Source organism: Myotis myotis, unplaced genomic scaffold (assembly GCF_014108235.1).
Source record: "Myotis myotis isolate mMyoMyo1 unplaced genomic scaffold, mMyoMyo1.p scaffold_m19_p_4, whole genome shotgun sequence".
Taxonomy (NCBI): domain Eukaryota; kingdom Metazoa; phylum Chordata; class Mammalia; order Chiroptera; family Vespertilionidae; genus Myotis; species Myotis myotis.
The window spans coordinates 13,773,968-13,790,934 of NW_023416346.1; the positions used below are offsets into that span (position 1 = coordinate 13,773,968).

At 42.3% G+C, this 16,967-nt stretch overlaps 1 protein-coding gene and 1 pseudogene across 3 annotated transcripts in view; both read left to right on the forward strand.

The window, feature by feature from the left end:
- The window catches only part of GABRA3 (gamma-aminobutyric acid type A receptor subunit alpha3), a 231,952-nt gene that overhangs the window by 158,481 nt on the left and 56,504 nt on the right, over nucleotides 1-16,967 (forward strand). For all 3 annotated transcript variants that reach the window (XM_036305993.1, XM_036305992.1, XM_036305994.1), the window contains one exon: nucleotides 2,764-2,846. In XM_036305993.1, the coding sequence (XP_036161886.1) occupies nucleotides 2,764-2,846 (83 nt within the window). The remainder of the gene's footprint in view (nucleotides 1-2,763; nucleotides 2,847-16,967) is intronic.
- Nucleotides 10,346-10,533, forward strand: LOC118654947 (annotated as a pseudogene).

A 16,967-nucleotide genomic window follows, 5' to 3' on the forward strand; every position in this document is an offset into this window, starting at 1 on the left:
TCTTGTTTGTAGGTTCTTGGCATTCATCATTTTGAATATTTCTTGCCACTCCCTTCTGGCCTGCATAGTTTCTGTTGAGAAATCAGCTGATAGTTGTATCGGTACTCCCTTGTAGGTAACTAACTGTTTTTCTCTTGCTGCTTTTAAGATTCTCTCTTTGTCTTTTGCCCTTGGCATTTTAATTATGATGTGTCTTGGTGTGGTCCTCTTTGGATTCCTTTTGTTTGGGGTTCTCTTCACTTCCTGGACTTGTAACTCTATTTCTTTCACCAGATAGGGGGAGTTTTCTGTCATTATTTCTTCAAATAGATTTTCAATATCTTGCTCTCTCTCTTCTTCTGGCATCCCTATAATTCGGATGTTGGGACGTTTGAAGTTGTCCCAGAGGCTCCTTACACTATCTTGATATTTTTGGATTCTTTTTTCTTTTTGCTTTTCCGGTTGGGTGTTTTTTAATTCTTTGTATTTCAAATCTTTGACTTGATTCTTGGGATCCTCTTGTCTGCTGTTGGATCTCTGTATATTATTCTTTATTTCAGTCAGTGTATGCTTAATTTCTAGTTGGTCCTTTTTCATAAGCTCGAGGGTCTAACTAAATTTATCAGTGGTTTCTAGAAAATTCTTGAAAAACCTTATAACCATGGTTTTGAACTCTATATCCAGTAGTTTGCTTTCCTCCATTTCTGTCATTTGTGACCTGTTTCTTTGTCTCCGCATTTTTTATGCTTCCCTGTGTTGATAGAGTGGCTTTCTGTGCTAGGTGTCCTATAGGGCCCAGTGCCTCAGCCTCCCCAATTATCTGAGGTGGACACTCTTGGTGCACCCCTTTGTGGGCTTTGTGCACAGTCTTGTTGTAGTTAATCCTTGATTGTTGTAGGTATCACTGGGAGGAATTGACCTCCAGGCCAATTGTCTGTGAGAATCAGGTGTGTCTACAGTGGGAGAACTTCTGTGCTGGAGACACCCTTCTGGGGCAAGACTTGCTTCAGTGGGGCTTTGGTGCTCCCTGAGTCTGCCCCCTGAGTGTGTCCCTTATGGCTCTGAGGAGTTGTAATCTGGATGGTCCCAATCTGACCACTGGCTCTTGGATCTCTAAGGAGGTGCTAATTTAGCCTCTGCCTGAGGCTGCCCAGCAGGAGCTATGGAGAGATATGCAGGTTCCTCTTCTTTGTTTGGGTTTTGGAGGTGCCCAGATGAGGCCCAGCTGTGAAGCAATGCAAACTGCTTTGGGGCCTTGGGCCTTCTTTTGGATGTTCTGGGTCTTTCTGACCCAGCTGTAGTTTCTTAGGTAATTTTAGATCTCAAAGGGCCAGCCCATTCATATGCAGAAGCCTCTGTGCACAGCTTGGGTGGGGCGGGGTCTCAGGGAATCAACAGGGCGGAGCAAACAGCTATGGCTGATCCTCAGTCCTTCCCTAAGAGGTCCCAGCTCTCAGTGTCCTGGTAATCGCTACAAGCACCTCTGAAAGAAAGCCGCCCTTGAGTTCCTACCAATGCCAGACAGTCCAGTTTCTTCCTGTATGAGTCTGGGTCCCCAGAGAATCGCCCGGAACTGGAGTCAGGGCCATAGGGAGCTTGTGCCTCCCTCCTGATTGCAAAAGACACCAGCGTCCTCCATTGCCAGCCCCTTTCTGCACACTCGAGCCTCCGTACCTCTGCACTTTACTTCCACACCTCCTCTGAGTCTCAGTGTGCTTTTCTCTTTCCTTCTAGTTGTAGAATTTCCACTCAGCCAGCCTTCCTGTGGTTCTGGATGATGTCCGTTTTGTCTTTTAGTTGTATTTTTGAAGTGGTTGTGTGAGGCAGCAATTTCAGGTGTTTACCTATGCCGCCATCTTGGTTTCTCCAGCAGGCTAATTTTTAAATTAATAATTTTGTATGGACTGCAAATGATATATAAATATCCAAATAGCTCTTGGCATAAAAAAAGGTTCCCACCCCTGATCTAGGTCAAGGAAAGATGAGGTTCAAAAATTTTGAAAGAAATTGGAAAGGAAACCTTGGAATTGATTATTTGAACATAGTAAAGTAGGTATATGAGTATAGGGCATGACAAATAGTACCCATCCAGTTTTCCGTTGAGGAATCCATGCACAGTCTCTCGCATATGTTGTTTCTGTTAAGACCATGAGCTCTTCAGACTTGGCCTCTGAGGTTTTTGATGTCTTTCATCACCTTTGCATTTTTCTGACCAGTTGCTCTGTGTGTGTGTATGTGTGTGCACGCACGTGCATCTGTTCTCCAAGAATCATCTCCTTTAGCAAAGCTGTAGTAGTTGCTGTGAGCAGCAGAGATATCTTTTATGCCTGTTCATTATCAGAATAATCTTTCTACACATCTCTCCTCTCCAGTGAAAATTTTAAATTGGTTAACTTACATGATAGCCTACTGAGGAGAATTACTTTAGAAATTCTTAAAATGCTATCAGAGTAAATGAATCAGAACCTGCTGTTTTAAGGTTTCTTTGGATGGGGATAGTAGTTAAGGGAGCTCAGCTAGGGCATAAGTTATATTTGTTTTACTAAAGGTAGTAAGGTGAAATTCAGATCTGATAAAAATTCTAAGTACTGAATGGTGCTTTGAGAGGCTAACTGCTTCATTTACTCCATCCTTTGTGTTATAAAGATGTGGACCTCCATGAACCTAAACCAAAAAAATCCAGTTATTCTGAGGAGCACTTTGTTGATAATAATGGGAACTCAGCTTTATGTTTAATATCATTCAGTTTAGCTTAACTTCATTTTCTGTTCTCCTTACTTTTAGGTTAACAATTCATGCTGAGTGTCCCATGCATTTGGAAGATTTTCCCATGGATGTGCATGCCTGCCCACTGAAGTTTGGAAGCTGTACGTATTTTCTCACTTTCTGTTTGCCTGAGCTTTTTAAAAAAAGAAATTGAATATTTACTCTTCTGTCCCCCTAGTAATTTCTAAAGTTGAGGCCTTTAATCCAGGTTGGTATGAAAACAGGGAAGGGAAAGTGGGATTGAGTAGTATTAACTGATCAGGAGGAGACAGACTTTTAATAGAATTTTCAAGCAAACCTTATTTAGACTAATTTCATGTCATTAGATTGAAATATTAACATCTGTTTCTTAAATTGTCCAGAAGACAGAGCTGCTACAGATTCCTCAAATAGAATGTTGTTATTTTTTTTGAAATGTCTATTCTACCTGCACCCTCATATACTTCTATCCAATTCTCTACAGTAAATGGTAAACAGGAAGAAACTCTGGGTATTTTCTCATTTTTACAGTATTGCCCTTGCTGGTAGCTGTAAATCTTACAGAAAAATTAGTAGATACACAACCCATTTTAAAATGAATTAGAGAAATAAAAATTGAAAAGAATTTGAGTGAGTTTCTTACTCTCAATTTCAGAGTTTTATGTGAGTCATCAAAGCAATATATCAACGTCTATGTTGATCATGTCTAAATTAGATTTAGCTCTGTATTTTGAAATAGACAGAGCATTTGAAAAGACCCAAATAATTATGTTTGACATATTTTTCAATCATTGTCAAATATTTATAGATTGTGTTCCAAGCTCTATTCTAGGAACTTGGAATGCATCCATGAATAAAACAAAAACCCAGCCCTTGTGCAGCTTATATTATAGAGGAGAGTGATGATGAGAGATAAAATAAACAATGGATAAAAAAGTAAAGTATGAAGTATGTTGTAAACTGAGAAGCACAATTGAAGACATGAAATTACTACAGTATAATGGAGATAAGTCATGTATAGGTGGAGGATACATGTTGCCATTGAAATTTTAAAATAGGGTTATCAGCATATGCCTCTTTGAAAAGGTGACTTGAGTAGAAATTTTAAGAAGGAAAAAGTGTTAACAACACAGCTATCTGAGGCAGTTGTGCTCCAGGTGGAGAGAACATTCAGGGAGGGGCAAGACCCTTATCATAAAGGTGAATGATTTGTTGTGAGAGCATCAAAGTGGCCAGTGTGGCTGGAGAGAGTGAGTAAGGGAGAAAGCACTAGGAGAAGATGAAATCAAAGAGCAGGCCAGGTCATCCAGAGTCCTGTAGGACATTAAAGGGCTTTGAATTTTATTTTGAGGGAAAATGGGGAATGATTGGAATATTTTGAACAAAATAATTATCTGGCTTATGTTTTTAAAAAAATCATTATGGCCCTGACCGGTTTGGCTCAGTGGATAGAGCATCGGCCTGCGGACTCAAGGGTCCCAGGTTCGATTCTGGCCGGGGGCATGTGCCTTGGTTGCGGGCACATCCCCAGTGGGGAGTGTGCAGGAGGCAGCTGACTGATGTTTCTCTCTCATCGATTTTTCTGACTCTCTATCCCTCTCCCTTCCTCTCTGTAAAAAATCAATAAAATATATTTAAAAAATCATTATGGATGCTCTCTAAAAATGTAAGTATGGGAAGGAGAGAAGCAGGGCATCTGGTTATAGGTTATTAATATTTCAGATGAGAGCTGATAATGGCTCAGATCAGAGTGATAGTGGCAAAAGTAGTGACAAGTAACTTTTCTTTTTTTAAAATGTCTTTATTGATTAAGGTATTACATATGTGTCCTTATCCCCCCATTAACCCCCCCAATCCCCCCACTCATGCCCTCACCCCCTGTTGTCTGTGTCCATTGGTTAGGCTTATATGCATGCATACATGTCCTTTGGTTGCTCTCTCCCCCTTAACCCCCACCCTCCCCTACCTTCCCTCTGAGGTTTGATGGTCTGATAGATGCTTCTCTGTCTCTGGATCTGTTTTTGTTCATCAGTTTATGTTGTTCATTATATTCCATAAATGAGTGAGATCATGTGATATTTATCTTTCTCTGACTGGCTTATTTCACTTGACAAGTAACTTGGTTCACTTTTTTAAATAAATAAGAGAGTATGTTTAAAAGTATAGCAAAGACCAGTAATTTAAAAGATATTCAAACACTGAAAAAACTGAAAAACACCAGCTAATCTTCATGTGTTTGGATCTCTTAGGAAGGTAAATAGCACTATACCAATTCAAAGGTCAAAATTGCCAGTTTGAGGTTTATTTTGATTCTCAAACTTCTTATTTCCTGAAAGATCAATCACAGGGTTTATATATTATACACTATGCATATAGGCTTATTAATATATAATTTGTAAGAATAGCTCAACATTAGCATCATACAGGGCCACAAATGCACACTGATAATAAGCAAAATCAACTGATCAGATCAATATGTACTTCTGCACTGATATCTGGAAATTTCAAAATTTTCAACTCAATGTGCCATCATTTCCTGCTTTTGCTCTTTATTTGACATTAGTAGATCCCTTCAAATCAGTAATGTCTCTATGTCTATTATTAAGATTTAATCCTTATAGTAAAATTGTAATGCATTTTCCATTTTGCTGATTTATCACGTACTTTTCTCAGTATTTGGTATTCAGGAAAATATATAAATTTCCTGGTAAATTCCAGGAAAGAATTTCCACATAGAAGCAATAGTCAGGATACTGGTTACCCCTTGGTGGGGGTTGTACTTGATAAGGGACACCAAAAAGTACTTCTGGATACTGATGATATAGGATGTAAGTGTGATGTTTGGAACAGATATCTGACTAGAGACTTAATTAAAGTGTCATCCATATAGGTGATATTTAAAGCCATAGCCTGGAGGTCACTAGGGAATACTGTATATAGATAAGAATATCAAGGACTTTTCCAGAGTCACTAATATTTAGAGGCTACAGAGAAGAGAATAACTCAGTATATTGAAGGACAGGACAGGTGAATTATGAGAAAACTTATGAGAACATGTTGCCCTGGAAGACAAAGTACATCAAGAAGGAGAGAGTGATTTAAATTCTTAAAGTGTGCAGAAAAACTTAAATTCTTAAATTTAAAAACTTAAATTCTTAAAACTTAAAAACTTAAATTCTTAAGTTTATTAATCTTAAATAAACTCTAATGAGAAAGCCATTCTGGAATGGTGGAGTAAGAACTTCTGAAAATACATTCCTCCATAAATTGCCAAAATAAATTTTCTCCAAACTCTAACCAAAGGCTTACAACAATCTGAGAAGTACTTTAAAAAACCAAAAGAAACCAAAGCAAACCAAACCAAACCAAACTAAACCAACCAAACAAAAAACACCTGATTCTCAGTAAGACCAGGGAACCCTATTCTCATCTTCTTTCCCACTCTCCAGATGCCTTGCGGATTTTTTAATGATAAAAGGGTCAATTCATCAGGAAGATATAACTATTATAAAGATATATTATATATATATAATCTAATAATAAACAAACATGGTAATTGACCGTACCTTTGCTATGCTTCCCATTGGCTAATCAGGGTGATATGCAAATTAACTGCCAACTAAGATGGCGGCTAATTTGCATACTGCAGGCAGGGTAGGACAGTGCAAGCCACCATCCAGGCCCCCATGCATGACCGGGGGTTGGGCGGGGGCTGGGGCAAAGGCAAGCGGTGCCAATCTCCTCACTGGAGCCCTTGCCCACCAACCGGAGACAGGGGGCCCACTCCTGTGTGTGATCCAGGGGCGGGCGGGGGCTGGGGCCAAGGCAAGCTGTGCTGATCACCTTGCCTGAGCCCTCACCCACCCACTGGAGACAGGGGGCCCACTCCTGTGTGCGACCCGGGGGGCGGGCGAGGGATCGGCAGCATCGCTTGCCTTAGCATGAGCCCCGCCCACCCACCAGGAGCCAGCCAGCCTAGGGCCAGGAAGGCGGGATGTGACCCTGGAGTGCTGGAGTCACCCGGGCTCTCCCCACCCTCTGTGCTTCATGAATCGCAAGTTTCCGCGGAGGAGGCAGCTGCAGGATGCAGAGTGGGAGACAGGGGAGTGGGCCAAGCGTGGCTCAGGCTCGGGCTTGACGGAGGGCACCCGAGCAGAGGAGATCTCCCCAGCGGGCAGCGGCTCCCCCTGCCACCAGGGAGATCTCCTCTGTGCTGGTGCCCTCTGTCGAGCCCGAGCTGCACTCGGCCTGCTCCCCTGTCTCTCACTCTGCGTCCTGCAGCTGCTGCCTCTGCAGAAACTTGCGATTCATGAAGCGCAGGCGGTGGAGAGGAAGAGGCACCTAAGAAGTCCCCAGCCGCAGGCGCTGGGAGCTGGAAACTTTGTGCCAGGGTGTTTCCAGTGGGGCCGGTGGCAGAGGGGAGCTGGGACTCTGGCCACCACCGCCGCCTCTCAGCTGGCTCCAGGCACTTGGTGCACTGGCCACTGCTGCTGCTTTGGCTGCTGGAAGCTCCGCTGCTGCTTGGGGTCCAGGTGCAGGAGGCTGGCCAGGGGCCTGGGCCAGGTCAGCAGTCCCCGCCGCAGCCACCTCAGCAGCAACAGAGCAGGCAGCAATACAATGGTGAGTGGGACCTGAGCCCCGCCCACCCGCCGGGGACACAGGGCCCTCTGAGAGAGAGAGAGAGAGAGAGAGAGAGAGAGAGAGAGAGAGAGAGAAAGAGAGAAGAGAGAGAGAGGCGGAATTTGGCTCCCCACATCCCTCCCTGATCAACCACTGTGATTCCAAGCCAGTGAGGGCTGCCTTCAGGCCGCAGCTCCAGGTCCCTCATCCCCACCCCAGGACCAAGAGCACAGTGCTGGGCAGGGGCACCCAGGGGTTCGGGAATGCAGCGCGAGGGGCCAGCACGATGTGGGGGGGCTGTGTTTACACCTCCAAGTTCCCCACTTCTGCTCTGGCCCGCACATCCCTCCTCCTTCCCCTCAGAGGCCCAGCTCCTGCCTACATGCTTGCTGGGCAGGCCCAACTGCACCGGGAAGTGAGCCATGGTGACCGGGATGGCCACTTACTGGGATGGGACAGCCAGACCACAGCAATTCATGAGGACTATGAGGCCCGTGGGGCATGCGCAGCCCTCGGGCAGCGGGGATGGCCGGCCAAGCCGAGTCTGGCTTCAGTGGGACCAGTGGGAGCCCGAGGCCATCCCAAACCCCACAGGTCCTGGGCAGATGGTGGCTCAGTGGAGAGCGGTGTCTCCATGCACGGTGCCCAGGGGCGGCTGTGAGCTGCTGCAACCCCACCCCACGCTTCAGGGAGGGGGAGAAGGCTCGCAGCCACCAACACCCTAGGCTGCACCGCCTGGCGTGTGCCTCAGCCTTCCAGGTTAGCAGGGTCCAGAGCAGGTGAGCTGTTCCCTTCCCCCAGTGGTAGAACAGGGAGGAGAGTGCTGGGTGCAGGGAGGGGACCTCAGCTGGGATCCTCCTGGTGTGGGGAAGGGGCCCAGCCTGGGCCCGGTGGGGAGCTTAGGAAGTCTGGCTAAGCAGGTGCTGGTTCATACCAACTCTTACTCTGCCATCTTCTTCCAGCTCTTCAAGCTAGCCCCCCTACCCCACCTGTCCAGGGGAACGGGCTCTGGGTGACCTCAGACTGTGGACCCAGAGACCTCAAGGAAGAGTGCCTGGCCAGGCCCGGGCAAGGGCCGGTGCAAAACTACCAGGGCAGAGTTGCTTTGGTGGGTCGGTGAAGTTCGCAACTGACCCAAGGAGGAAGCCTGAGAGGGGAAAGGCCAGGAGGCATGAATTGCCAGCACTTTAGCCACTTGAAAACAGCTCCACTTGGAATGTAAGGCAGTTGTATGTTCAGCTGAGAAGTGAGGGGGCTGAACTCCACCATCGCTGGGCTCCTGTCTGTCCAAGGCCCAAGCATCCACCATGACACGGAAAGAACAGAGCGAGGAGCCTGGAGGAAGGGAGGACAATTGAAGAAAACCATGTCTAGACTTTCCCCAGCCCTCTCCTTCTTTCTTCTGCCTACAGGAGCCCCAGGCCCAGCCACAGTTCTGTCTCCACCTTTTAGTCCCCTATTCTCCAACCACAGAGGAAAGAAATAAGGAAGGAGTCTGTGCTGCCTTCAGAAAGTACCTATATACCTGATCGGCCAGTTGCCTTCCACAGAGGGAGGCCAGACTAAGTCTTAGGCCTGCTCCCCACAGGGACATCAGTAGGACATCCTGTGAGGGCTCCCAGACTGTTAGAGGGGGCAGGCTGGGCTGAGGGATGCCCCCCGAGTGCACAAATTTTTGTGCACTGGGCCTCTAGTGTGTGTGTGTGTGTGTGTGTGTGTGTGTGTGTGTGTGTGTGTGTATATTTTCCACCTAACCACAGAACCCCAAAATACATGAACCAAAACTGATAGAATTGAATGGAGAAATAGATGATTCAACAATAATAACTGAATATTTTAAGACTCCACTTTAAATAAAACAACTAAACCTAACATCGGCATAGAATGAGAAGACAACATTATAAACCAACTAGATCTAACAAACATTTATACTGCAATCTACCAAAACACATCAGAATGCACATTATTTTCAAGTACACATGGAACATTTTCTGGGTTAGACTATTAAACAAGATTAAATAAGTTTGAAAATACTGAAACCATGCAGAATGTGTTATCTTACCCAAATTGAATGAAATTAGAAAGCAATTAATAGAAGGGAATTTGGAAAATTCGCAAACAAGTTTATCCCTAAGTAAACAATAGGTCAAAGATGAAACCACAAGAGAAATTAGAAAATATTTTGCAATGAATGAAAATGATGCACAACATATCAAAATTTATGGAATGCATCAGTTTAAAGCAGTGTTTAGAGAGAAATTTATTATTGTAAAATATATTAAAAAGAAGTAAAATCTAAAATCAAAAACCTGACCTTAACAAACTAGAAAAGGAAGAACAAGCCAAACCCAAAACAACAAGGAAGAAGATAATAAATATTGGAGTGAAATTGAATGAAATAGAGCATAGAAAAAACATTAAAGAATATAAAAGTTAGTTCTTTGAAAAGATTTAAAAAACTGACAAACCTTTTGCTAGACAGACCAAGGAAAAAAAGAGAAAGAAGGATCAAATTACTGAAATCATGAAAAGGTGACATGACTATTGCCTTACGTAAATATACAGGATTATACAGAAATACTCTGAGCACTAATAAATTAAATAGTCCAGAAGAAATGGAAAAATCCATGGAAACACACAAGCTACAAAAATTTTGAAATACCTAAATTAGTAACTTCCCACAAAGAAAAGCCAGGCCCATATGGCTTCATCATTGAATTCTATCAAACATTTGAAGAAGAATTAATGCTAAGTCTTCACAAAGTATTGCCAACTATAGAAGAGGAAATAACCTTTCTTAACTCATTCAACCAGGTCAGTATTACTCAGATACTAAAACCAAAGTCCACAAGAAAACCACAGACAAATATCCCTTATGAATATAGACACAAGCTCTTCAACAAAATCCTAGCAAACTGAACCAAGCAACTTATACACTATCTTTAAGTAGAATTTATCCCAGGAATATAAACTGGGATTAACATCCCAAATTAATGAATATAGCCCTGCACAGTGGCAGTATTTTAGCCAATGAGCTTTATCCGAGGTGTAATTATTGCTAACTGAAAACTTTTCCCCAAAATCAGTGAAGGATATACACCATATTAACAGAATAAAGGACAAAACACACATGATCATCTTAATAGAAGCAAGAAATATATAGTCCATACTTGAGATACAAAAATTTGTTCTGTGTTGCCAGTAACTAGTGCCTATAGCATTGTCATGTCACTTTGGATAATTTAAAGTCCTGAGGATTATAAATGTACTAGAGGCCCGTTGCATAAAGAGATTCGTGCAATAGGCCTTCCTTCCCCTGGCTGCCAGCACCGATTTTCCTCCAGTACCCGGGACCCAGCCAAGTCTGGAGGCTTCTCCACTCTGACCACAGAGAAGGCAAGCCTCTTCAGTCTTCAGTAATCTTCAGGCTTTGCTCTGGCGGAGCCTTCAGTCTTCACTCTGTGCCTGCATATGCAAATTAACCACCATCTTTGTTAGGTTAATTTGCATGCTCATCCTGATTGGCTGGTGGGTGTAGCAGAGTGACACCAATTTGCATGTTTCTCTTTTATTAGATTAGTTATAAACCTATACACTGTCTGTTTCCATTTGGTTTCATATGTATGCTAACCTTAGGCATTAGTTGTTAGGTCCATAAAACCCTTGTATTTTTACTGAATATGCCTAAATTTAATGGATTATTTTTTCTATAAAACCTTCTTTTGTGTTCCCTGTCTTGGTTTTAGTTGTCATTTATCTCTTCAACCTCATCTCATATGTGTCTCTCTCCTTTACATTGACCTTATGCCCATTCCTACAACTCAGCAGGATCTTTCTCACTTAGAAACCTTTGCACTTGTTGCTTTATTGTTTTTACCTGAAATGTTCTCCATCAAACTCTGAGTCTTTTTCCTTTTCCATGTCTCAGCTTAAAAGCTACTCCCTCAAAGAGGTCTTCTCTGATCACTGTGCTTAATGAAATCCCTCCCTACCCCATAAACTGTTCCATTTTTTTTCACAGAACATATTACTGTATGACATTTTCTTTCTTTCTTTATTTTCTGTCTTTCCCCAGTAGAATATAAGTTCAATGAAGGGATGTGACCTCAAATGTCTTATGACTTACGAACCTTAACTAGGTAAAATAATGATTTAATATTTGTTAAAAGAGTGATTAGAGAGCACTGTGCTAAGTGAAATAAGCCAGTCAATGAAGGAAAAATACATGATCTCACTCATTCATGGATAATAGAGACCATTATAAACTTTTGAACAATAGATACAGAGGCAGAGCTGCCTCAAACAGATTGTCAAACTGCAGCGGGAAGGCCGGGGAGCGTTGGGGGGCAGGAGGGAGGGGGGTAAGAAATCAACTGAAGGACTTGTATGCATGCAAAGAAGTATAACCAATGGACATAAGACACTGGGGAGTAGGGGCGATTGTTAAGGGCAGGGGGAAAAAAAGGACACATATGTAATACCCTTTGTAATACTTTTAGCAATAAAAAAAAGAGAGTGATTGGCTGAATTAAATAAGCAAGCAAACAAGCAAACTCTGACAATATGAGTTCAAAGGAAATGCTTTTTTATTGGTGCTATTTTGGCAGGATTGTTTTTTACTTCCCATTTTCCTAGAGCCTGACACATACCAAGGCTCAAGTAACAGGAGACATTTGGCAAAACAACAAAAGCAATGACATGGTTGTGCCATCATAGTCCAGTGATGGCAAACCTATGACATGCGTGTCAGAGGTGACATGCAAACTCATTTTTTGGGTTGATTTTTCTTTGTTAAATGGCATTTAAATATATAAAATAAATATCAAAAATATAAATCTTTGTTTTACTATGGTTGCAAATATCAAAAAATTTCTATATGTGACACGGCACCAGAGTTAAGTTAGGGTTTTTCAAAATGCTGACACGCCGAGCTCAAAAGGTTCTCCATCACTGTCATAGTCCATACAATATATATTGAGGGGGCCATTCTGGGAATGCAGTAGTTTCTATAGTTTGGTAGATATCCTTTCTGCAGTATTCACCTCCCCCGACTCTACCTTTGCTCCTCCACGAAAATACAAAGATTAGAACTGAAAAGAAGAGGTAAGACTCCATGGGAGGAAAGCTGAGGAGCTAAAGGAATCCAAAAGGGTATGGAGGAAGGAGAGAAGAAAGAGAAAGCCTGAAGGGAAAGAGTTCTGTTCCCTGGTGGGTGAATGAATTCCGTTATTATCCGCCTACTGGCAAAAGCTATAAATACAGGACCATCTAGATTATTTCCTTAAACGTCCTCTTTCCTTAACCATCAGTTATAATGTTTTACCTTTGAAATCTCCTCTTTGTCCCACTCAATTCAACCCACTGTCTACTACTATATATTATGCCCTAAGGGTTACTCATTCCAAACATTGTGATGACCTTCTGACTGTTGTCTTGGCTACAGTTTCACTTTTTCCAACTAGTAATCCATACTGCAGCTAGAGGGAGCCTTCCAAAGCATAAATCTGGATATATTATCTTTATACTTTGGTCAGGTCCACAATAACTTACAGCCTATGGACTAAAATCTTTCTTTCTTAGTGTGGGCAATTAAGATATGGCATAATATGACATTAGCTTTTCTCTAGCCTCTAAGTCCAGGGATGCCATGAATTCCCTAATACTCCATATTTTTATATGCTTTTTGCTTTTGCTGTGTTGTTCTTTTGCTAGGAATGTCCTTTCACATATAAAAGGTGGCCTCATCTTCTAAGTATTTTTCCATTGATTTTTAGAGAGAGTGGAAGAGAGGGAGGGAGGGAGGGAAAGAGAGAGAGAGAGAAAGAGAGAGAGAGAGAGAGAGAGAGAGAGAGAGAGAGAGAGAGAGAGATCTCACATCAATTGATTGTCTCCTGCAAAGACCCCTGCAAAGACCCCTGGCCAGATAGAACCTGCAATATGTACATGCCCTTGACTGGGAATAGCACCTGCACCCTACAGTGTGCAGGCTGATACTTTAACCATTGAGCAACACCAGCCAGGGCCAAGGCTACTTTATGAATTGTTCTTCATTTTTTTAAAAAAATTGTATTGAATAAGGTGTTACATAATGTGTCCTTATCCCTCCATTGCCCTCCTCCACCCCCCACTCATGCCCTCACCCCCCTGTTGTCTGTGTCCATTGGTTAGGCTTATATGCATGCATACAAATCCTTTGGTTGATCTCTCTCCTTTACCCCCACCCTCCCCTACCTTCCCTCTGAGGTTTGATGGTCTGATCGATGCTTCTCTGTCTCTGGATCTGTTTTTGTTCATCAGTTTATGTTCATTATATTCCACAAATGAGTGAGATCATGTGATATTTATCTTTCTCTAACTGGTTTATTTAATATTGCACTTGGAGCAGAACCAATAGCACCATCCTCCGGTTTCATTTAATACTTGTTTTTGTTCCACTAGTGTGCATAGTTTTCATGTTCAGGCTTGTACTATGACCATTGTAAGCTCTCTGTCTCTCCCAATAGATTGTGGGTACCCTGCTGGTAGTTACTATGCTTTATTAACCTTTGTTTACCAGTACAGGGTCAGACTATGAACAGACAATCAAGTAGTTTTCAATTTTTTAAAATGTATTTCTCTCTCTATTCTCTTCCACTATTATTTTATGCCTTTCCTACTTTGACCTCCACCATATGAGAAGAGAATATTTTTCCTCCATAATTCCTCTGTACCATATATTTTTTCCACAGAAATTAATCCATTGATTTTTGTATGAACCAAGTTGCCACTCTTGGCCCATTGAAATTTCTTAGGTACTGGTAGCTGCACAATTTATTGTCAAATCTATACTAGGAAATGTTTGGAGTTTGGAGCTAATATTCAGGTTCTTAATGCTCAAGGTACTCAGCTTAAGTTAAGAGACCCAGAAAAAAATTCCTTTTCTTTCTTAGTGGTAGAAAATATATTTTATATTCTGCCCTTTCCCTCAAAAAACCTGTTTTAGTTTTTATATTTTCAAACTCTTGGGTATATGGGGCAGAACATTGCATTGTCCTTTAAACATAGGGAGTTACAACCATCTACACAGCAAAGATAAGAAGACATACACAGATGATTCTCTTGAGTAGTGAAACCCAAAACATATATACTAAAGATGGAAGGCACTGAGGAAAATTAAAAGACATGAAATCACATTTCACTAATAGCCTGGGTATAGTCCTCACTTAATAGTCTTAGAATAGATTTGGGTAAGGTTATGAGAAGAGTCCTGAGAAGATTTCCATTTCTTCTTGATGACACTAATTTGAAGATCTACAATTCCAGTTGGGAGCCCTCAATACCCCATAGCAAACAGCAGATGCTTTGTTTCCAAGGATGAATCACAGAAGGCCATAGCCATCTATAGGAGAGTCTCTAGACCAGAGGTTGTACATTGGTGGTTTGCAGATGTGATTTACTTGATATATACAGTGTTTATAACTTTTGAAATTATTTGTTAAGATTGAAATTTGGGGAATGTCACATAAAATTCTGGATTTTTCTTTTATGTATTTATTGCTTATTTGTTTATTGAACCTGAAAGTCCAATAAGTTTTGTGTTTGAATGCATACACAAAGTGTTGCTACTGGGAAATGCAGTTAAGCACTATGCAACAAACCTTCCTAGGCATTAAAATCCTGTTTAATAAAGAGGGAATATGCTAATTGACCCTCACACTGTCACAAAGATGGGTAATTGACCCTCACACTGTCACAAATTCTATTTAATAAAGAGGGAATATGCTAATTGACTTCCCCACCCTCAAAGATGGTGGCGCCCACAGCCACAAGATGGCTGGCAGGGGAGGGCAGTTGTGGGTGATCAGGCCAGCAGGGGAGGGCCGTTAGGGGCGACTAGACCAGCAGAGGAGGTCAGTTGGGGGCAACCAGGTCTGCAGGGGAAGGCAGTTGGGGGGGACCAGGCCTTCAGGGGAGGGCAGTTAAGTGTGACCAGGCTGGCAGGGGAGGATAGTTAGGGGTGACCGGGCTGGCAAGGGAGGGCAGTTGGAGGTGACCAGGCTGACAGGAGAGGGCAGTTGGGGGTTATCAGGCTTGCAGGGGAGGACAGCTGGAGGCCATCAGGTTGGCAGAGGAAGGCAGTTGGTGGTGACTGGGCCAGCCGCGCAGGGCAGTTGGGGGTGACCAGGCCGGCAGGGGAGTGGTTAGGGGGCGATCAGGCTGGCAGTTAAAAGCAGTTAGGGGAAATCAGGCAGGCATGCAGGTGAGTGGTTAGGAGCCGGCAGTCCTGGATTGTGAGAGGGATCAGGCCTAAACCAGCAGTAGGACATCCCCCGAGGGGTCCCAGATTGGAGAGTGTGCAGGCTGGGCTGAGGGACACCCCCCTGTGCATGAATTTTGAGTACCGGGCCTGTAGTATTTTATAAATGCTAGATTCATAAAAATATCTATTAATCACAGCAGAAATTGTATGTTGAACTAGAAGCATTTCTGTCACTGTTTTGAAGAAATTACTGAGACCAAATAGGGCATACTATGTGGAAAAATTAGATTTCTTGTGGTATTTTCTTTTGTAGTTTATGAGAGCACATATATAAAAATACCATAGAGTTATGTATAATTTTTCATGATTTCAATGAGAATTTTGATGTGAATGAAGAACTTTTTGGCATGTTGCCCATTACAAAAAAAATCAGGAAATGGTTTACTTGGGTATACTGATGAAGTCCTAAGAAGTGTACTATAAGCAGATCACAATTGGTGTGTGTAAAGGTTACTGTTAGACTGTTATGAAATGTATACCCAAGGTGCAAGGTTTTGTATGGACACAGAGTTTATATTTGTTCATTGGTAAATTCACTAGGAATTATTTGTTTTGTAGTAAAACATTTAAATAGAGCATATTATGGACATAACACCAGTCCAAAACTTGGATGAAATGGGTGAACAGTATGGAGGTCAACTTCCCTTTTTGTGCCCAGGTGCTGGAGTTAAGACAAGATGCTCATCCGAAATATAAAATACACTGTGCAAAGAATTAATCCATGTCTGGAAAGAAAACATGTCTCTCCCTTCATTCCCAACTCATTTCCCTTACCCACACCCCTGTTAAAACTAATCTGTACTAAATTCTTTACTTGCCATTGAAATTCTAAATGCAAGACCTATCATTAACACCCTGGTGCAGAAAAAAGATGGCAGGTTTGTGTTTTTCAAATCAGAATAGTAATAAGTTTAAAAAATAGTGATTATTAATTATTGCTATGTCATTTAAAAATTTTCATTTCTTTAAGACCTAAAATAGCCCTAGTATGATTTTTTAAAATTAAATCTTTATTGTTCAGATTATTACAGTTGTTCCTCTTTTTTGCCCCCATAGGTCCCCTCCACCGGTTTCCACCCCACCTTCTGCCCTTAACCCCCCCACCCCACTGTCCTCATCCATAGGTGTACGATTTTTGTCCAGTCTCTTCCTGCACCCCCCACACCCCTTTCCCCCCCAAGAATTGTCAATCCACTCCCGTTCTATGCCCCTGATTCTATTATAATGACCAGTTTACTCTGTTCATCAGATTTTTTATTCACTTGATTTTTAGATTCACTTGTTGATAGATGTGTATTTGTTGTTCATAATTTGTATCTTTACC